Source organism: Hippopotamus amphibius, chromosome 5 (assembly GCF_030028045.1).
Source record: "Hippopotamus amphibius kiboko isolate mHipAmp2 chromosome 5, mHipAmp2.hap2, whole genome shotgun sequence".
Classification (NCBI taxonomy): Eukaryota; Metazoa; Chordata; class Mammalia; order Artiodactyla; family Hippopotamidae; genus Hippopotamus; species Hippopotamus amphibius.
This window is the reverse complement of record NC_080190.1, coordinates 170,287,392-170,308,444: the sequence shown is the minus strand read 5'-3', so window position 1 is coordinate 170,308,444 and position 21,053 is coordinate 170,287,392. Positions and strand designations below refer to the sequence as shown.

Below are 21,053 nucleotides of genomic sequence, written 5' to 3'. Positions count from 1 at the left end.
CATTAATCCAACGATACGAGGCCCCGCTTCTTTTTATCCCCACCCTCTCCTGTCTGCCTTTCATTCTGCAGCAGCCCCTCCCCGAGCTCCAGCGCCTGGGCAACTGCACCTGGTGCCTCAAACACTGGCACCGAACACTCCGCCTCCTTCAGCAGGGTGGCCTGCACATGGTCTCACTGTCTCCTGGTCTCTGTCTTCCACGATTCCTTCTCCCTAGTGAATCCTAAGGACAGCAGAATGTCTTCCTAAGCACAGATCTTCCACAACACCCCTGTTATTTTGCACTGCCTCAAAGACAAAGCTGGAGTTTTCACACCCTAGCCTTGCTGCCTAGTTTTAGGTGCCTGTGCTTCGCATTGTTACTGGGCAGCCCGGTCACGCTGAGCTGCTGAGCTGTTCCCGTTTGTCCTGTTCCGTCCGCATAGGGTGCCCGCCCTCTCCAACCCCGCTTCCGTTTGCCAAGGCCCCACTTTGTCCTTGAAGACCAAACTCACCTTCCCCTCCGAGATGCGGCCCCAATTTTCCCCCTGTGCCTTTACTTGATTTCTAAGCATTTAGAGCATCTTTCTTCTTTGTTGCCATTTTCTGTATTTTTAATTAGATTCTACAAATATCTCATGAGTTCTGCCACGTGCCAGGACCCAGGGCTTTGCCACAGAAACTGAAAAGAATAGGCTTTGGATAAACTAGATACTTTGCCTCAAGTTAAACAGCTGCTCGGAATTGAACCAGCTGCCTTTGATGCCAAGCCCACTGCTTTCCCAGGAGGTCATGGGCTCGCATTTCATTTACTCTGCAAGACTGCAGTCTTCTGGAAGGGAGGGCTGGGTCCACTCTGGAGTCCACAGAGTGAGTCCACTCTGACCTGGAGGGGGCTGCTCCGTGTCCCCGTGCGGCCCCGGGACAGCGTCCAGTGGGCAGGTTGACTGGAATTGCATGCTAATTGCTGTCCCCCAACACTTCCCGCCAGGGTTTGCAGGAACCCTCTCCCCCCCCCACCCCCCACCAACTGGAAAGGAAGCTGCAGGCCACTTGCCGGCCCCTTGTGTGGCCCCTGCTGGGAGCGGTTGCCCAGACTCTCTGACAGCTGTTCGGCTGCCTCCCGCTCCTCCTCTTTGCAAAGGGCCCCCGTGGTGGTGGTTCTTTAATGACTGTGTGGGATTCTGCTCTCGGTCCTGAGCTCGTAGCATCAAACGGGCAGACAGTTATGAACCCCCTACTGCATGCACAGCAACGACCCAGGTGCTGTGGTCCTGCAGAGGAGGTGGACTCGGAGATCGTGAAGCCGGGCTGGAAAGCCCCGTGTTCACGTAATGCGCAGACAGTGTTTTAGGAGATGAGACTGTTCAAGGGGGGACTGGCTGTGACGGCAAGGGAGCTGGGCAGACACTTCACAAGGGATGGGGGGAAGGGCCAGGGACATTGTGTCTGAGGCCAGTTCCTTTTCCTCCCAAGTTCCAGTTCCTTGTCTTCAAGACAGGGTGGCGGACCAGTCAGAAAAAAAAAAAAAGACAGGGTGAAGAGGACTCCCCCAGCAGCATTAGCGTGATGACTAAAATGAGGCGAAGTGCACGTAGCTCAGGGCAGAGTGAACCCTAGTGGCGGGCGCCACCCTCAGCCTTCTCGTCCGGCTGCGTTTCTGCTCCCTCCCTTCACGGGGCCCTGCTGGGACCCTGGGCTTGCGGTGTTACCAGCAGTGCGGGTGGTAGTTAGGGTGCTGCGTGGAGTTAGTCTAGACGGGTAGTTCCCAGACCTGGCTACGCTCCAGAATTACCTGGGGAGTGTGTTGAAGTCACTGGCCTCTCGAATTTGTCCCAGACCTGTGCCTTTGAGTCTAATCAAGGAGCCTGTTTACTCATTTACAGTGTGCTTTCCAGGTGGTTCTGCAGCAGCTGGATTGCTTAGGATCAACTGGAGTTGATGGCTGTGTGACCTCAGATGGGGCACTTACCCTCTCTGAGCCTCAGTTTTCTGTTGCTAGATAAGGAGGTTTAATTTTCAGTATAGGATCACTAAAGATCTCTTTAACGTGCTGTGAGACTGGAACAAGCAAACAGCAGCAGCCTGCAGGGGCGTTTGCGGGAGACGGGAGGAAGGGGGAGCGAGGACCCCCAGCGTGTGAGCTGGGCAGGAGGCAGTCTTCCTGGAACCATCACTTTGGAAGCGGCCAGCACATTCGGAGGCCGTCAGCATCACAGGGAGTGCAGGAGGCGTGAAAGCTAAGTGTGTCCCATTCACTGTCAGAGAGAGAGCTGCTCGTGCTGAGAAGGGGCCTTGGGTAAGCTCCATGGGGCTGAGGTCGCTGTGAGCACCTCAGAGGTCAGGGGGACGTAAAAAGGTCACCTGAAACGTGCCTTCTGGAGGGGTGGGTCCTGGGAGTGCCACCTGCAGGGCTCCCGCTTTGCCAGGAGGTGAGCAGAGCTGAGCTGGAGCGGATGTGGGTGGAGCAGGATTGAACCGCAAGAGGGGTGAGGTCACCAGCCTTCCTTGGTGTCCTACCTCCGTCCCGCCCTCATGTGTTAGGTGGACCCTACATTGGTACTGCCCAGGCCACCGTCCAGTTCTGCCTGGCCACTCCAGCTGGTTGCTCCGCTCCAGTCACGTCTCCTAATAAAAGTAGATGCGCGCACACACACACAAAGTAGACGCTGCCCCCAAAGACTCTCCAGGACCGAGTGAGCTACGCGGAAATCTAGGTCCAGGTGCCACCAGCAAGCTCTGGTCCCTAAACGTCGCCGTTCTCTGCCCTTTGTTGACTCACCAGCGCCCCCAGAGGGAGAAAAGGGAACTGTCAGCAGACGTGGCAACCTTGGGCATTCTTTAGTATTCATCGCCCTCTAGCGGTGATGCGATGTCAGCCCTCTCCTCAGCTGTGTTCAATCCAGTTGACTTCTTCAAACATTTATGGAGCACCTGCTCTATTCCAAGTCCTGGGCTTGTGGCTGTGCGAGAAGAGATGCAGGGGAAGCAGGAGGGGACTCTGCCTGCGAGGGCACGGGGGTCAGACGAGCACAGTTACGCTGGCCTTCAGCGTGGGGCAGGGAGTGGTGAATTCTGCATGGGGAATGGCAGGACATTTCAGAAGGAGGGAGGCGTCTGGTCCCAGCTGGGAGATGGGGGAGGAGGGCACGTCTGGAGGGACACCTGGACAAACAAAGGTCAGAGGTGCATCTCCTAGGATGTGTGCATTGGGGACAGGGAGGGCTTGAGCAGACCTGTTTATTCACCCCCAGGGAGCCGATGCTGCGTTTAACACTGGGGAACCGCTGTTCTAGAAGATTTTCGTTAATGAGTGTCCACACACATGCATATTTATGTTAAATCCTCAGATGTTTTAAATACATGTCGGAATAGATAGTATAACAGACAGTTATATGCCCACCTCCCAGATAGTACACGTTACCATTTTGCAAATTTTTCTTCAGATCTTTTCTTCTTGCTTTTTTTTTTTTATACATTTATTTATTTATTTTATTGGCTGTGTTGGTTCTTTTTTGCTGTGCGCGGGCTTTCTTTTTAGTTGTGATGAGTGGGGGCTACTCTTCGTTGTGGTGCGCGGGCTCCTCATTGCCGTGGCTTCTCGTTGTGGAGCACGGGCTCTAGGCACGTGGGCTTCAGTCGTTGCAGCACATGGGCTCCATAGCTGTGGCTCACAGGCTCTAAAGCGCAGGCTCAGTAGTTGTGGCGCATGGGCTTAGTTGCTCCGTGGCATGTGGGATTTTCCTGCAGCAGGGCTCGAACCTGTGTCCCCTGCATTGGCAGGTGGATTCTCAACCACTGTGCCACCTAGGAAGCCTCTTCTTGATTTTGTTCCTTTTTGTTTAAAAAACCAGGTATTTCAAATAAAGCTGCAGTGGCCCCCATCACTGTGTCCCCATCCCTCTCCTCTCTCGAAGGACAGTGTCACCAGGAGGCTGCTGCACGCGTGTTTGTAACCCAGGCCTTGCTATTTCTTTGCAGGGCCCCCCAGGACCACCTGGCGTCCCAGGCCCCCCTGGACCCGGAGGCCCCCCGGTGAGATCGGTTTTGATTTCCTCTTCCCGGGGCACTTGGAGGGCAGTTTCCTGGCCCTGGGAGCCAGGGACATCTGGCGTAGTGCCACCTGTTGGCTCTTTGTCCAAGAGCAGAGCAAAGGCTTGAACAAGGAGGGGCCCCCCACCCCCGCAGCCGCCCCGGAGGCGGCCCCCGAGCCCCTTACACTGGAAACAGCCCCTGAGTCACGCAGCACATTGTTGGCTGCTCCTTGGTGGGGGGAGGCATGGTGGTCTGGGGTTGCCCTTCTGGGGGTCTTTTCAGGAGTGTGTGGTTTGTCTGCCCTCCCCCACTTCAGGAGCCACTGGGAAAGTTCCCTGTAGGCCGAGCGGAGGGCGGGCCCCCCTGGGTGGGGCAGAGGGAGGTGTTTCCACCCATCCTGCCAGGTGGGAATGAAGGTTCCGGTGGCCCAACTGCACTGCCCAGCCTTGGAGGTGTGACGACTCCACGTCTCACCGCGGCCCACAGCGAGGAAGGCCAGATGCCCCCGAGGGGTATCCGCCCCCGGGTGCCCTCGGCAGCGCTAGAGACCTGGGCTCCCGCCAGGACAGGCGCTGGGAGAAGGAGCTGATGCTCGGAAGAGGTCAGACGAACGGTTCCCCTGTGGTTGCCTTTCCAGGGTCTGCCTGGAGAGATCGGCTTCCCGGGAAAACCTGGGCACCCCGGGCAGGCGGTGAGTGACTGCAGCAGCCCTCGCCGCACTGTCCCCTCTCTCCCGTCCTTCGTGACAGGGGTGGCCGGGCCCTTCCCGCTGACCCCCGGGCTGCTTTCCAGCGGGGGACGCTCGTGCCCTTCCTCCCTGTCTAGAGGGACCGAGGCCCCAGCACCCCGCCTGCCGTCTTCTGGCCGTGGTGCTGCCACGTGCTGCGTCTCCTGGGGCCCCTCCCCCGTGGGCCCCTGTTGGGCTGCAGACGGGGGCACCCTCTCCCCAGGCCGCCGCCTGTGCTCCAGTAACTCACAAGCACATTCGAAAGCCCTTTGCTGTTGAAAATGTGGCTTCTCTTCTGTAAGGATACTGACAGAGAGTCAGGGAAGTAATGGAGGAGGAGACACGAGACGTGGTCCAGGACGTGGCGCTGCTCTTCCTGTCACTGTCCTGATTCTGTTTCTTCTTTCCCAACCAAAGATTCTAGGGGTGCGGGCCTTCTCCTCCCTTTTAAGTTCCGAGCGTGGAGCTCATCAGACCTTAACGTTCCGCACAGAAAGGTGCAGATTTGAGCCGGGTGTCTCCTGCCGTTTTGTCCTGTAGCTCTCCAGGACGGGGTGGTAGGGGTGGCCTGTGAGCCTCCGATACCGTGTGACCGTCACGGGCTGTCACAGGCCTGGTGTTGGCCCTCAGGAGGGCTCTGCTCGTCTGGGAGGGGTTTCCTTACGCCTGATTCTCTGATGGGGCCAGCAGGGTTGGGCAGAGGGGGAAGGCCGTGGCTGCAGGAAGCCTGTGGAACCCGCGGCGCTGATGGCGGCTCTGGACGCTGGAGAAAGGGAGACGGAGGTGATCGGACTGTGCAGCACATGGCACTCGTCCCCTTGTCACTGGACCCCAGGTCCGTTGGTGGCTGCAGATGCAGGGCCGTGATTCCGGGTGCTGGCGGGCTCGGCTCTGGTGAGCTCCAGGTGCCGCCGGAGGCTCTCGATGTAAATTCAGGGCTGACGTCCACTCGCAGGTGAACCGATCCAGACCTGGACACACAGCTAACTGTCACCCTCAAACGTCCCCGCACACACGATCAACACAGTCTCACCTGCAAACACTCGACTGCAGTGAGAGCGCCCCCGCAGAGCTGGAACACAGGACCAGTCCTGCGTGTCTCGCCGGCCTTGCCGACCCGCTTCCGGCTGCAGGATCCGCTCCTGGCTGGAAGCAGCTCTTCGCAACGCTTCCCTAACCGTGCTGCTCATGTTGGTCTGTTTTTTTCCCTCTTGGCCCAGGGACCTCCTGGAAAGGATGGGCTGAACGGACCCCCGGGCCTGCCAGGACCCAAGGTTGGTGTGAGTTTGGGAACCCAAAACACAGAAGCCTAAGAGATTTTTGATTGTTGGTTGCCTGGGCCTTAGATCACGTTTGGATTCCAAGTCATGCTGGGCTTGGAAATGTTTGGATTTCTGAGGTCAGGTATGGGCGAGCCCCTCATTCCTGTTTAGGTCACTGGGGAAGGATTTGGAGGCCGAGGACTTTAAAATTATTCTGTTACAAATATGCATTTATTTTATTTGCAAGGAGGAAAACCTTTCAGGTACTCTTACGTAATAAGAGACTTCAATTTAAAACATACTCTGGTGGCACTCATTACGGTAAGATCATTAAGAAAAGAGTCAGAGGTAACTCTCATAAAATTGGGAAGTGCGGCATTTACCCACTGCACATGGACAGTTAGACAATTTAAAAAAGAGTACAGCCAACATCTTAACAAGTGAACTTCACCTTTTCATAGCAAACATACATAACGTCAAGGCTGAATGCCCACAGTCCTTGAAAGGCACCTTTGGGATATCCCAGGAGAATTCATCACCCTTGTCAATAAGCAGACTTAGACGCTCAGCTTTTTCATAAGATACAGGATAAGTGTGGATTTAGCTTAATTTTGGGAGCATTTCATCTAAATATTCTCTATGCTCCTCTCTTATCTTTCAAGACAAAAGATAAGGGCTAACCAAGTATCTTCCCTGCTCTGCAGCCCTCATCTCCATTCACTGAAGTCTTTGTAAACCGAGAGCAGAGCCACTGAACATGGCATCTAGGAGGTGCTTTGAGCCGCTGTTTCGGGTCGCCAGGGTCACACAGAGTTTAAGAGGTTCAGTAACACCTAAGTGGGATTAGTCTTCTTCCTTCCGGCCTGGCGCGAGTCCTAAGTCTGTTTCCTCCAAGCCTGGCCACTGCCGTTTACTCTTCTCTGCCTTCCTTACAGGGAGACCCAGGAGGCAGAGGGGAGGACGGTCTGCCCGGACAGCCTGGCCCGCGGGTAGGGACTCGGCCTGCTTCCCCATCGTGTCTGTTATTGTAAATGGCGTGTTTGGGGCTGGGTGTGAACCACAGCTGACAGCACAGCGTCTGTATGGGCAGGGGTCTGTCAGGAGAAGACCAGGGTCATCGCAGAGGGGCTGTTTGTAAGGCCCAGGGCAGGGGCAGGCGTCCATGGCAACAAGGGACACCACCCCTGGGCCGGAGGAGCAAGAGGGCAGCGTGTTCCTGCAGCCCGGGAGCCTGTGCCTGCAGGAGAGCGTCCCCGAGCGAGCGGGGCCCTTGGGAAGGAGGACGGCGTCACTGTCTCGCGCGTCCTTGTAGGGAAGCGGCCCGGGGACAGCACCCCCTGCTCTGTCTCTCCTGTCCCCTGAGCTTCTCCCTCCCTCCGATGCTCCTTAACCCCTGACCCCTGCAGGAGGCCAGGAAGCCCGGCCGGTCTCCCCTGTGGAGCTCAGCCTCCCGGGGCTCCGGCGGGTGCGGCTGTGTGGAGGGTGCATCCGAGGGGCGGCGGAGGCCAGCCCGCGTGCTGTGTGGACGGGCACCCCCTGGGGGTGTGGCGGCCCGCGTGCTAGGCTTGGGTGACTGTCTCTCGGCATCCCCGCTCCCCCCGGGAGCCTCCGCTTCACTGCAGGGCTTTCCTGCCGGGCTGCAGGGTCTCATTCAGTCTCAGCTCAGCCTCTCACGTGCGGCCTGGGCTCAGCGTGCAGTGGGTGCAGAAGAGAGAGGGCTGGACTCTGCGTGCGTGTGTGTGGTGTACGTATGTGCGTGTGTGTATATACTGTGTGTGTGGGGGGGGGTGTGTACGTGGGGTGTGCACATGCACAGCACCTGTGCTTCTGGAGGAGCTTGTGCCCAGATAGGAGATCACAGGGGGAGACCTCTCCATCCCCCCATAGCGTCTCACTCGCCACTGGAGTAAGAACTAGTTACGGGCGGTGACTGGGTCTCGGTCACCTCCGCCCCAGCCCACAGGCAGGCACCTGGCGGGCTCTGTGAAGGGTCGCTGGATGGAGGACGGATAGCAGACAGCCCAGCAGGGGCACAGGGGTGGCCTGGACTCAGCCCGGTGGTGACCCCGCTGCTCTGGAGGCCGGACTCGGGTCCCCTCGCCGGCCAGGGAAGGGCCGATGCACATCCCTGGGCCCTAGGTTCCCTGCTGCCTCGCTTTGTCAAGACGGGATCATTCTTTAGACCAAAGGAAAACGGAGCAGAGCAAGCCCAGGTTGTGACGCACCCCAGCGGTCTCAGCGGCGCCCGATGGACTCCGTGTGGAGAGCGCGTCCCCTGGGCAGCCTCCCCACCCCTGCCCCGGATTCCGGCTGCTGAGGCTTTGGCCCGCTGCTCCCGGTCAGTGCACAGCGAGGCAGCCCGTCGCCACTTGCAAGCACAGCAGCCCTTCACGTTTTAAGACTCAACATCTGTGTTTTTTAAAAGAATATAATGATCCCCAACGATTTAAATGTAATACTGTGTCATGTGCTGTGTTTTGTCCATGCAGACCTTGCCCTGAGGTGCTGGTTAGGGGTGAATCACGTGGTCTTACACACACCAAGGCCGCCTTCCAGTGTTTGAGTGATTGGCTGAAATTCAGTCATTCTCCAGAGAGAACTTAAAGAGTTGGCATAGTTCACTGTTATTCTCCATTTTTGATTCCATGGAGCTGTGTGTCCTCACATCTGTGAGTTGGCACGTCCGCCTGGGCTCACACGCGTGAATTTCCACGATCCGTGCCGTGGTCTGCAGGGGTGTCTTTTCCCGTCGCGTGTCCTGGGCGCGATGCGGCAGGTGAAGGCGCTTGATGGGGAGTATTGGAGCAAAACTAGAGGTGCCCTCGGGGGTTTCTTTCGTCTTTCCTTCTACATGTTTTGTGTTTACGGTCACCTCCAATGGCCAAGAGATTCAGAGAGGTCTGTTACTCACCTGCCATTTGTGTACAATTTCTAGCACAATACATCTAAAAAGCTTCTCTGGAAAGTTCAAAACTGTGGATTTCTGCCATTATGATGCTTTTAGAACATACTTTGTAGCTTCAAAGGAGACCTGGCAGGAGGTCTAGTTCCTTTATTTTGACAACATGCCAGCTAGAGATAAGTACCTTGGAAGAAGATTATGGCCACGTCCTGGACGGCGGGTCTTGAGTCCACGCAGGGAACAGACTGGCTGCCGGATGAGGGGACACGTCGACCTCGTCGGCTCACGTCCAGAATTCAGGAGGCCGCCTGGCCCTCCGTGGGCTGTGCTTGGCTTGGGATTTACAGCACGGATTCACTTCAGATGGCCTTCAATATGCGTTCTACCCAAACTCAGCCCCCCATCGCCTCTCCCACTGCAGAGGTGTTACAGTCCTAGCAGATTTAAAGTGACAATCTGTATAGCAAGTATTTGCGCAGTTCCGGTTAAAGCAGTTCTTACTAAGTGTGCTTGTAAACACTGGGAATTGATGGGAGAACTGGAGTGCGTCTAGAATTTCTAAATGCACTGACTCCAGACGCCAGTTGCCCTGGTGGCACCAGAGCTTCAGGATAGAATGTGTGCTTAATGCTAAACAGTGCTTTTAGTTTCTTTTGCTTTCTTTTTTTAATTTCCTCTCTGATGTGCGGTACAGCCTTCACTACCAGTGGAATGTGGCACAGCTGCAGGGAAAATCTTTACGTGTCTCCACACCTGCTCTTTCATTCATTCATGTGTCCATTTATCAGAAAACCGCATTTCCTTATGGAAATCTACATAAAGGTTTTGCTAAGTACCACAGTAATGTTAGAAAGAAATTGTCATTCCACGAGTTAGTGTTTCTCAAGACACACGTCTGATTAGAAATTACAGTCCCTCTGCCCTACCCACCACACGCCTCTTTGCCTCAGTGACCTATAGGGACCTGGAAAGCACAGCAGCCTGATGCTGTGGGGTCAGAAAACAGGCGCCTCTGGTCCTGCACCTCCCACTTCAACGTGACCACGAAACGCTAGTCAGGAACCTAATGCCTGAGGACAAAACTTCATCCCAGCTACTGGGACCAGTGTATGCCTGCTGGGGCTTGCTCTCCAATGGAAGTTTGGATGTTTAACAGCATTTGACCCAAGCCTGGCCTTTACTGTAACACACTGTGCGAGAAGGAACTGGCCCTCCCACCTGCTCGTGGGCTCCTGCACCACGAGCTGCCTGTGTCTACCCACGCGTCTGCATGATAGCCGTGGGCCGGCCAGTCAGCTCGGACAACTTCAACAGCAGCTTCTCCATCCCTGCACCTGGCCTGGGGTCTCGGTTTCCCTCGAGGGTCGCAAACCTCAGAGTTGGGGTGGCTCTGGGACTCACAGATTTCGGCTCCTGGTTGTTTTGCACTGTAGGTGTTTAGATTCAGGATGCGTGGATTTGACCTGTGTGAACGCTGGCAATTCCAGCTGTTTCTGTTGAGGGAAGCAAAAGACAACGGGGGTGGGGGGAGTGTGGACGCGCTCTCTCCAGAAATGCTAACTGCCGGGGTCTTCAGAGCCTGTGACGCTTGTGCTGCCTGTGTGAGACTCGAGGGCGTGGCTGCAGGGGCCCTGGGTGTGTGGGGCCGGCTGGGGTGACAGGCGTCTCCGTAACGTGAGTGGAAAATGACGGGGTGTCTGTTATTCTGTCTCCAGGGTGAAGCTGGGGAGCAGGGCCTGGCGGGCCAACCTGGAGAGAAGGTCTGTCCCTCCCTTCACGGGTTGAGCGCGTGCATTTGTTGTGTAAACCACGCCTGTGTCCGCTGTCTCCCGGAGCTCCCCCGCTCCTGGCACGCACGCACACGTGCACCCCCGGCTGTCGGCACGTCCCATGCGTCTGTCGCCCGGGGGGGAGGGTACTGAGGTCGCCCCGGCGGCCAGGAGCAGCTGAACAGATGCAGCGCGTGGCGGCATGTGTGTGGGTGGCTGGGAGCCCCTCACTCAGACGGGGGGAATGCCAGGCGAGGTGGCCGGGAGGTGACATCGTGGCTCATCCAAAGGGATGAGGAGTCAGACAACGAGAGAAGCGAGGGACTGCCCTGGTGGCCCAGCGGCTTAGCCTCCGTGCTCCCAACACAGGGGGCCCGGGTCCAACCCCTGGTCAGGGAACCAGATCCCACATTCATGCCGCAACCGAGAGCCCACAAGCCACAACTAAAGATCCTGCAGCCAAATACATAAATAAATATTAAAAAAACAAACAAATGGAAACAAGAGAAGGGAGGCAAGGGTTCCGGGGAGAGGGAGTAGCACAGTGAGAACGACTTGGGGACGCCCCACGAGCGACCTGTGTGGAATTTGCTCCCCACGTTACCTGCACTGCGCCAGAGGTGTCTGCGGGGCCCGACAGCAGGCGGTAGAGGGCACGGGTCCCTCACCCCAGCCCACGGGGGAGCCCCCTTGCTGAGGGCCCCTGAACACCGACACCGTGTTCTTTCCACAGGGGGAGGCCGGGCGGCCAGGCTCTCCAGGACTCCCGGGCACGAGGGGAGACAGAGGAGAACAGGTGAGTGGCGGCGGTGTCCTCCCAGCAGGGCCACTGTGCCTGTTCCCCGAGGGGAGCAGCCCCCTTTGGAGTCTTGGGCCCTTGGGGGGTGGGGGGCGGTTCAGGCTGGGATTAGAGCGTATTTCCCAGTGTTTATGGAGAAGAAAAGGATGGAGGTCAGGCCGCCGTGGTCCATGGGCTGGATCAAAAGGACAGTGCTGCAGGATCTCTCTGAAAAGGGTGGACTATCCTTGGATGAAATTCATGGGAATGGTGGGTGGGGTCATCTCTCAGGTACCAGATGCAGAATCAGGTGCCTCACACGTCACTGACAGGACATCCCTCAAACTTGGTGTTCACCGTGGCAGGCCCAGGTTGGGGAGAAAAACAATATGTTGCCCAAGGTCCCCGTGCTCTCACCTGGAAGAGGCAGCCGTTACACTCAGTTGAGGTCTAATGTTCCCTGACTTTATCTTTCTGCGTAGGGAGAGAAAGGGGAACTGGGACTCCCAGGACTGAAAGGTGACCAGGGTGAAAAGGTAGGAGCTGCTGCCTGTCCTGCTCATCAGTCCCGTGAGTTGCAGAGCCTCCCTTCTGTGGTCTGTGCATGTTGCCTGCAGTTTGGTGGAGAGAGCGCCGTTCTTGGAGTCAGAGTGGTGGCCGGGGTTGCAATCCTGGCTCCACCTGGTGCGTGGTTCTGAGCATCTTATCGGACCTCCCTGCACCTCCTTTGCTGGCCTGAAAAGAGTGCCTCTAACACAGGTCGGTATCCACGGGCGGGTGGTTCAGGGAGTCCTCGCAGATACTGAAGTCTGTGGATGCTCGAGTCTCTTACAGGAAGGGGTAGAGAATAAAGAATACAGTCGGCCTTCAGGAACCTGCCCGCGGGGGCGGGGCCCGCTGGGCACCAGGACTGTGGGAAGCACTGCGTGGTAGTGACCTAGGTGACACTCGTGACAGCTGGGAGAGGGGTCGTGTTATCAGCCACACCTCCAGTTTACAGATGAGGAAACTGAGGCACAGAAAGGCCATGCCGCTTTCCCAAGGCTGCATGAATGGAGGGTGGTGGAGTCGAGACCTGACCTCAGTCCAGGCCCAGTGTCCTGGCTCCGAGCAGGTCCACACCTCACACCAGCCTGGCCCCCCGAGGGCAGCCTGCGAAGCGGCCACACCCTCGGGGGGCCATGCCCTCACCCCTGCCCTGCATGGTGGGTGCTGTCACCTTTCCCTCCCAAGTTTGCACTCTCTGCCTGCCAGGGCCCTGCTCTCCTGCCCTCGACCTTTCTCAGCTCCCATCTCCCTCTCCAGCCGAAGGCTGAGGGCTTTGTTCTGGACAGACCTGGGATCTATAAATAGAGATCCTGGAATGGAAAGGGCTTTTGTGGGTAAGCCATTCATGCCTGCTGCTCTCCTGGACTTTTCAGAAATGCAATTTTTATTTGAGAAACTCATTTCCAGGATGCAGAGGACTCAGCGAGACCATTAAGCTGCTTTTATTGCTTTGGCAGAATTGCCAGGGCCACAGCAGAATCACATTCAAGCTTCCAAAGAATCTGGCCTGCTTTTCTTTTCCTCTAGAGAAATATGTAATAATAGACAATTCTGGTTAAAAAAAAAAAAAAACTAAAATAAGACATTAAAGCAACATTGCCCCCTTCTGACTATGCCTTGAGCATCCCTGCATCAGTTCTCTGGTCCACTCCCTCCCCACCAGCCACTGTGAGCATTTTGACCCCGGGACATCTTGGAAAGTAGGGTGGTATTGCTTCTGTGTCAGCCAGGGCTTAGAGAGTTCAACTGTGGAGAAGCTGGGCTGGGAACCCAGGCCAGTCCTGTTAACTCCAGGACTCAAAGACCCTTCTCCAGCCAGGCATCTTTCTCTCTCTAAGTCAGAGAGCTGCCTGGGCTCTGCCCCCTTGGCCCACTGGTCCTTCCTTCACCTCACAGCACTGGGGCGGGGGAGGCTCTTCCAGAAAGGTGGTCCCGAGGCCCTCGGGGTTAGAGACTCTCACCAGCCCTCTTCTTGTTTATGTCTGTTCATACATTCCACTGGGAAACACTCAGCTCTGGTTGTTTGGAGTTTTTCACGTAGGGTCGATTGGTTTGGATGAGATTGGTTCTGGGGCAGGAGGCCAGCAGTGTGATGAGGAGAATTGGGTAAACTCAGATGATAATGCAAATAGCACTGAGAAAGTGTTTTTCTCTCTGAAGCTTCTGGAACCTTAGAGCAGTGCTGCATAGTAAGTAGTTATGGGTTTGGGTTCTGAGTTTCAAACCAGGCTGAGCCACTTGCTGGCTGTGTGACCGTGGGCAGATGCATGAGTGGTCATGCTTCAGTTTCCTCACCCATGAAATGGGAGCACGAAAGCATCTCTGTCATAGGCATTTAGATGGAGATTACAGGAGTTAACGCATATAGGAGAGGAAGCTGGTACCTGCAATTAAATCCTATATAACCATGGAGACAATCCTAGAAAACAATGTAACTACTCTTTATTATCATATTAGTGTTACTAAGAGCAGCCCTGTCTCTCTCTCAGCCAACTTCATTCATTTGCCCACTAATAACCACGAGTGGACCCAGGCCTGCAACAGGCCTGACCCTGGGCTGCTAGGAACACACCTGGGCATCGACATCCACGTCCTGACACCACCGTGGCTCACCTGCAATGATGGGCTTTGGGGACCGTTCCTCCTGGTGGAGCAGCCCAGTGACCTCCTTTCCTCGGAGCAAATGTAACAACAATTTTCTCCTTGTTGGCCCCCCCGAAGATCTCACTCGGTCCCCAGGTGATGCTGTGAGCTGTGTGTACTCTTGGCATTATTTTGCACAGAGGAAAACAAGCCAGCAGAAGTAAGATAACGTGTAAAATGGTAGAGTTCGGTTTCAAGCTCAGGTGATTGAACTCCCAAGCCTGTGCTGTTTACAGGAATGTACTTGTCGCCCCTCAGGCCCCTGAGAAGAGCCTGTCCTCTTCCAAGAGGGTGGGGCAGGGCCCAGAGGGGCAGCTCTAAGGGAGCTCAAGCCTTTGGGCTCCAGGCACGGTGTGGGGAGGTTTGCTGCAGTAGAGTTATGGCTGCAGCAGGTGGGAAATCACATAGATGTCATCAAGAGGAAGACGGATCATGTCCATTTCATCGCCTTCGTTGGTTTATTAGTTATAACCTTTTTGTTTTATTTTAGTGATTGCTTTAAAGTTTATCACATACATCTTTAACTTACCACAATTAAATCTTTAGGTGCTGTTATACCACCTCATATATAAATATAAGAACCATGTAACAGTGTGTCTTCATTTCTCCCTGTTAGCTTTTGTGCCATTGTTGGCATACATGTCACTTCTTCCTGTGTTATAACACCCATAATACATTGGCATTGTTTTTACTTTAAACAGTCAGTTATCTGTTAAAAGTTTAAATAAAAAAGGAGTAATTTATTCTAAAAAAGAAGGGTGGATCATGGATCACTTTATTTCCATATGCACCATGAAATAGTATATAGTGATATAAACATTCTACAGCTACACATGCCAGCATAGATCCTTCTCAAAACAAGGCTCTGATATGTCTGAAATATTTTATTATTTGGAATCTGTCTGTCTATGTATCTGTCTATCTATCTACCTGTCAATCAAGGCAGAGGCAGAGTGGGCGATTCTGTTGTCTTGGGAAGGGTATCCCCGACTAAGCAGAGTTGGCAGCAGGGTTAATGGTAATTTATTTTCCATTTCTTCTTCAAGGGTGAAGTGGGACCAGCCGGCCCCCCCGGATTACCTGGCACTGTAAGTGACTCCGCTTCTAATCCTTCTTCTGCACACATGCCACTTAGTTATAAACGTCTTTTTAAGGGAGTCTGCTAATAGCTAGACCTATCCCTAGGTCTTCTAATCCAAAAATGCATAAGCTTCTCTAAGAACCACCTTGTGCGTATTGATTTACGGTATTGGGCAAACACAGTTACTGCTTATTAGAAGGCTGGCTGCTCCCCGAGCACCCGCACCCACCTGTTGCATGTGGGGAAACAAGTCCAGAGACAAGAAGCAGTTGGTCCAGGGTGAGACTGCAGGACAGACACAGGGCCGTGACTCACGCCTCCACCCTCTGCAGGTCTGAGGGTAGGCCTTGTGCGCTGGGGTTCAGTAGTGAGTAAGAGCTTGGGCTTTGGAACCAGAAAAAAAAGTGGGTTTGAATCCTGGCTGTGCCAGTCACCGGCATTGTGGTCTTAGACAAGTCATTTAATGTCGAAAAGACTTGGTCTTCTCATCTGTTAAGAAAAAATGTTCTACCCAGCTATCTTGTACATTTGTAGTGAAAATTAACTGAAACAATAGAAGGTACATTGCACAGTTTCTGGTACATAATAAATACTGAATAAACAAACAAAGGCTATATAAATATGTGAACATAGTTCACATGTTTTTTTTTTTCATGTGACTTTCTTCCCAGCCTTGATATTCTGTGCTTTGATGGGATAATTTCGGGGGAGACGAACATGACTCCAGGTGCTGGCCATGACGGGGCATGTAGGGATTGGTCAGTTAGCAGCCAGAGCAGGGGACTGTCGCATACAGAGGGCAGGAGATGAGGGCCTGAACCCCAGCAGTCCCATTTGCAGTGGGGCAGAGATCCGTCTTCTGCGGTTTTTATGTATGTTACATCATGGTGCCACCATTGTCTCCTCCCCACACGCCTGCCCCTCAAAACGAGACTCAGCAAGAATCCCAGAACCAAACTTAGAGTCAGAACTAGCCGTATAAAATTGTTGTTTAAGACTGTTGATACTTAATGTAGGTAGGCTTGCAGGCAGTGAGCACTCCCGTGTGGTGGGAGGTGTATTAGTAACACTTATTTGAGAAGTTACTTAGCATTAACTCTTCATAAAGTATCTACCCATTAGATCAGAGATTCCATTCTAGGCATCTAGCATAAAGAAGTATTTGCCTTGTGTGTATTTAAAAAATCACATACAAGAATGTACATTGTGGTGTTGCTTATAATGAAAAATTGCAGGCAACCTACATTACCAGAAGCAAAGAATTAACTAAACCACGGAATATGCATATTATGGAATCCTCCTTCATAAAAATAAACACATACACGTGCACTATGTATAGGGCTTTAAAAACATGCCAGTATTCAAGAAAAGTGAAGTAGAAACGCTGACTGATGAATCACAATGTGTGTGTGTGAAAGCGAACACAGACTCCGCAGCCCACCAACGTGATGCCCAGCGTTCGCTGGCTGTGTGCTCTTCAGTAAGTAGTTTCCTTCTCCCTCCTTCACTTTTTCACTTTTCTTACACATAAAAGCAGGGCAAAAACAGATAACCTACCGCTTAGGGTCACTGTGCAGAATAGAGAAGTTCGTCCACGGCAACAACCACGGATAACAGTGCTTGTCGCTACTCTTTGTACAACTCGCATGCAAAGGTCTGCATTTCTAGTCATTCGTGATTTGATGGAAATACATACAACATGTGTAAAAGAGGCTCACCTGGAAAACGGTGGTTTCTTCTGGGGAAGAGACGGATTGGAAACACGGAGGACAAAGTTTAGGAAATCTTTTTCCTTCCTTGTTGACTTCATTGTGTCTTGAGACTAGAATCCATGATGTCCTCTCGTCCACTCGTTTTCATTTGAGCACCTGCCGTGAGGCGGACGTTGGCAAAGTTTGGACGCTGTGGAGCTTATAGAATAGTCAGGGCGAAAAACTCATCACATGGCGGCCCAGACAAACAGATCTTGCAAATTAGAGTAAATGGTATCAAGGCAAAGAGCGGGGTGCATAGCAAGGGGGCCTAATTTATATTTGAGTGGGGGATGGGGAGAGGGATCTTTGAAGACAGGACACTCAAACACCAGCCCTGAAGGGTGGGTTTACTCAGATAAAGGAGAAGGGAAGCGTGGTCCAGGCCAGAGGAGCAGTGCGTGCAGAAGTTTTGAGGCAGGAGAAAGCAGGCCTCCCAGGAGGTATTTTTGCAGCATGGAAGGAGGGCCACGCAGGGGCCAGTCCACGGGGTCTTCAGCTGCTGGGACAGGCAGTTTGCATGAGCTGGGTTCCCGGTGCCCAGCGCTGAGCCCTGCAGCCCGGCTTCCTTGTCACCTGCGTCATTGCCAGTAGCTGCTGACGGTGACAAGCAGACTCTGCTGGAGGCACCAGTGTCCCGGGCGCGGCTCCGATTCCTCGCGTGGATGCTTCCTTTGCGTCCCGCCACACCGCGTGGAGGGTGTTCCATCCTCATTTCACCGATGAGAACAGAGGAGCTGGCAGGTGTCCAGGCTCACACGGTGTTAGGTGGGGGTGACAGGGTTTGAGCTCAGGCCCTGGGACTAACCGCTGTGCTTTCCCGACTTAATACACGTTCAGGGACTTGAAAAGTGTGTGGGATCCTAACTGTCGAAACTAATCATCATTAAAGGAGCCCTCGGGGCTGCATTCTTTCACTTGGTAAATCTGTCAGAGGCAGGTCCTTAATGTCAATTCATGTCTTTCTCATTTCTGTGGTTTCCTTTTCAGACGTCCCTGTTCACACCACACCCAAGGATGCCTGTAAGTAGCGGCAGCACCTCAGTGCTTCCTGGTGTCCCCCCAGCCTGGCCCGCAACGTCCACGAGGCTCCGGGAGCTGGGACTGGGCTGCGTCCTGACTCTCAGCCTCTCTGTGCCCGTTGCTGCCAGGCATCCGGGCTTCCTGACCTTGTCCTGACAGCTGGCGGGGACGGGCCCTGCAAGGACCCAACTCAGAGTCGGACAGGACATTCCAGGGGTCTGGGGGTTGCCTCCCAGTAGCCAAGGGTGAAGGCCAGCCCTCTCTTTGGGTGAAGTTACCTCCTCACTACACAGAGAGTGGCTGGGCCGGCAGAAGATGGAAGATCAGAGCAGGCAGTTCAGTGGGTGTCCACAGGGAGGGGACCGGGGCCTGGAGGCCTCGAGGGCACAGGTCTAGGAGGGGCTGCTCAGAGGACAGCATGGACTGAGCCTGCGTGGAGCTTGTGGCTTCTTATAAAGAGGGAAGCACCTGACGGAAAAGGATGCTCACCATGGGTGCACCCTCCAGTACCTTTCCCTCCTCTTTCCATGAGTGGCTCCTGTGAAAATAAGCATGTTCAGGGTCTGTTCCTGCGCGTGGCAGCACTGAGGTCAGCAGACACGCCTCCTTTATTCCTTTGCTCTCAAGGACTCGGTTCTCCCTCGTTAGGACTTGACCCGCTGCGCCACCTGTGGCGGCGGAGGGGCTTGTGTGGAGGGTCCACGTCCGTGTTTCCACTATTAAATAGCTACAACATAAGAAGCTAAAAAGAACCTGTATCTGATGGAAAAGAACAGAGTAGAGAGAAAGATTGAGTTGCTGCCAAAATCATTGCAGAAAGAGAAGGAGGGCTTGGAGCTGCCTTGGAGGAGGAGCAGGGAGGAAGCGAGGGGGGAGGGCCGTCGCTGGGCAGTGCCGGCTGGGAGATGCTGGGGGAAGAGCAGGCTGGGGGCTCTGGCTGGGTCCTCTCCTCTCTCAAAGGAAGGGCTCAAAGAGTCAGAGCAGGAGAGCCTTGAATGCGGCGGGCACGATGCAGGCATTGCCCCGGTCATCCCTGTTCCCGGGTCACGGGTGATGGCCCGTGGGTCCAAAGAGCAAAGCACCTCACAAAGGGCCTTCCTGGAGTTAGCAGTTGAGATGTAGTTGTCAGCCATGAGGCCCTGGCCGAGCTGCTGCCTCCCCTGGTGCCGAGGTTCAAGGCCCACCAGGCAGGTGGCTCCGGCTCCATCGTGTCTGTCTCCCTCTTCCAGGACCACATCCACCCACACGATGCCTCCTGCCCTCCCTCTTCTGGGTCTCCCTCCCTCATGCCCACCCTGAGTCCCTAAATCTTGAGCCAAACCTACACAACCAGCCTCTGCTTAAAGGAATTGCTCCATAGAGATGCTTTCCAAGGTGTTCCCATGGGGAGGGATGAGAGGGAGCCAGCAGTCTGCCCAGCCTCCCCTTTGAGTCCCGGTGGTGACACTTTCCTGCATGGTCTGAGCTGTGCAGAAACCAGGAAGCCACTTGCAGATGCACAGCAGGGAAATAGTGTCTATGAAAAAAAAAAGATTCATTGTGGATTTTTGCATGAATCCCTCTGGGGGCTGCCTGTTGCCATGGTAACCGTGATTATATTGATGGTTGTGAAAGATATTCTTCTGTTTGACTTCTCCCTGCTCTCCTCAGCTGTGTGCACACGGGGAGGGCCTGGGAGATTTGGAGGGCTGGCAAAGTTTGCGACGTCATTTAAGAAGGGGAATAGAAATGGGACGGAGGGCTGGAAGGAAAGCCCCAGCTCCTTCTGCTCCAGGATTGAGAAGCCTTCTGGGGATGTCGGGGACCCCAGCTGGGGAGGCCTCGAGGTGGCATGGTGACGGCAGTTTGTGGAGAACAGAGCAGGGCTGTTAGGTGGTGGGCAGGTCTGGAGATGGCAGAGAGGAGAGGGAACCCATTCCTTAGCTGGAGGAGGGAGGGACAGGCAGCCTCAGGCTTGGAGACATTACTGTCGAGAACTTAAGTGGGGCTTTGTAACTGGTTTAGAAGCAGCCACCTCAGGAAGGCAGTCTGACTCCACCCCCTCAGCCTGCAGAGGATTCCCATACGCCCAGCGAGGGCCCTGCCTTTCCTGAGCCCCGAGAGGGGGATTTGGCCTGGCTGATGTCGCCCGTGGGGGGCAGTCGGAGGAGAAAGATGCCCCTGCGTTCAACGCCCAGAAGCTCCTGATGGGCGCCTGCTGTGCAACCCCGCAGTGAAGGCTCTGCCCCCTGGCTCTCAGGCCCTGGGATGAAACAAACGCCTTGAGCATCTGGCCTCTGAGTCCCCGGGGTCCCTTCTCTGGCCTGGCCTGACTGCTCCTGGGTCCTGAGCCCACCTCCTCCCACCCACAGTCCCTCCCGCCAGCAGAAAGCGTGTGCAGATTCCTTCCCTGTTTGTCACCCAGATCCATCCCGTAAACCCTTTCATCTTTAAAGGTTGTATTGCCAGTGACACGAGGACCAGACAAAAGAGTTTTGCAAATCCCCGCCCCTGCGCCCCAACCCCCAGGGAAATTTTCTAGGAGGAGCCCCTGCTAGAGATAAGGATATTGTTGTCTGGTCACTGAAGCCAGAGTGTGTTGTTCTGAGCTGGTGGGAAGTGGCGATTCTAGAAGAAGGAATGAGCTTGCCTCTGTTGAAAACCTCCGTGCAAGAGCAACCTCATTTAATCCGGGCACAGCTCTCCGAGGCGGACCCAGCGGGTGCCACTCAACAGCTGATACAGAGGGAGTGGGGACCCCAGCCCAGGGCCATGCAGTCACTAACTCAGGGATCAGTGATGAGCTTGTGGGGGGACAGGCAGGAGCCTTGGGGGTAAGGTCTCCGAAATCTGTGCATGTGTGTGGGTAGAGAAAGCAGCGTGGAACCCACAAAGGGCTGGCTGTGCTGCCTTCTGCAACCGAAGGTGCATGTGCAGGATGGGAAGGTCAGCGTGGCCGGCCTGACAGTGGGCCGAGCCCGTCTGCTGTACTCGGTGCTTCTCTGCCAACAGGGAGAACCAGGGCCCAAAGGAGAGAAGGGCGATCCCGGCGCGCCCGGGGAGCCGGTGAGTGCCG

At 54.8% G+C, this 21,053-nt stretch overlaps 1 protein-coding gene across 1 annotated transcript in view; it reads left to right on the top strand.

The window, feature by feature from the left end:
• COL22A1 (collagen type XXII alpha 1 chain) overlaps nt 1-21,053 on the top strand; it is a 241,314-nt gene that overhangs the window by 118,508 nt on the left and 101,753 nt on the right. The window contains exons 23-32 of the mRNA XM_057735587.1: nt 3,961-4,014; nt 4,652-4,705; nt 5,962-6,015; nt 6,939-6,992; nt 10,621-10,665; nt 11,408-11,470; nt 11,935-11,988; nt 15,190-15,231; nt 17,966-17,998; nt 20,990-21,043. Coding sequence (XP_057591570.1) covers nt 3,961-4,014; nt 4,652-4,705; nt 5,962-6,015; nt 6,939-6,992; nt 10,621-10,665; nt 11,408-11,470; nt 11,935-11,988; nt 15,190-15,231; nt 17,966-17,998; nt 20,990-21,043 — 507 coding nt within the window. The remainder of the gene's footprint in view (nt 1-3,960; nt 4,015-4,651; nt 4,706-5,961; nt 6,016-6,938; nt 6,993-10,620; nt 10,666-11,407; nt 11,471-11,934; nt 11,989-15,189; nt 15,232-17,965; nt 17,999-20,989; nt 21,044-21,053) is intronic.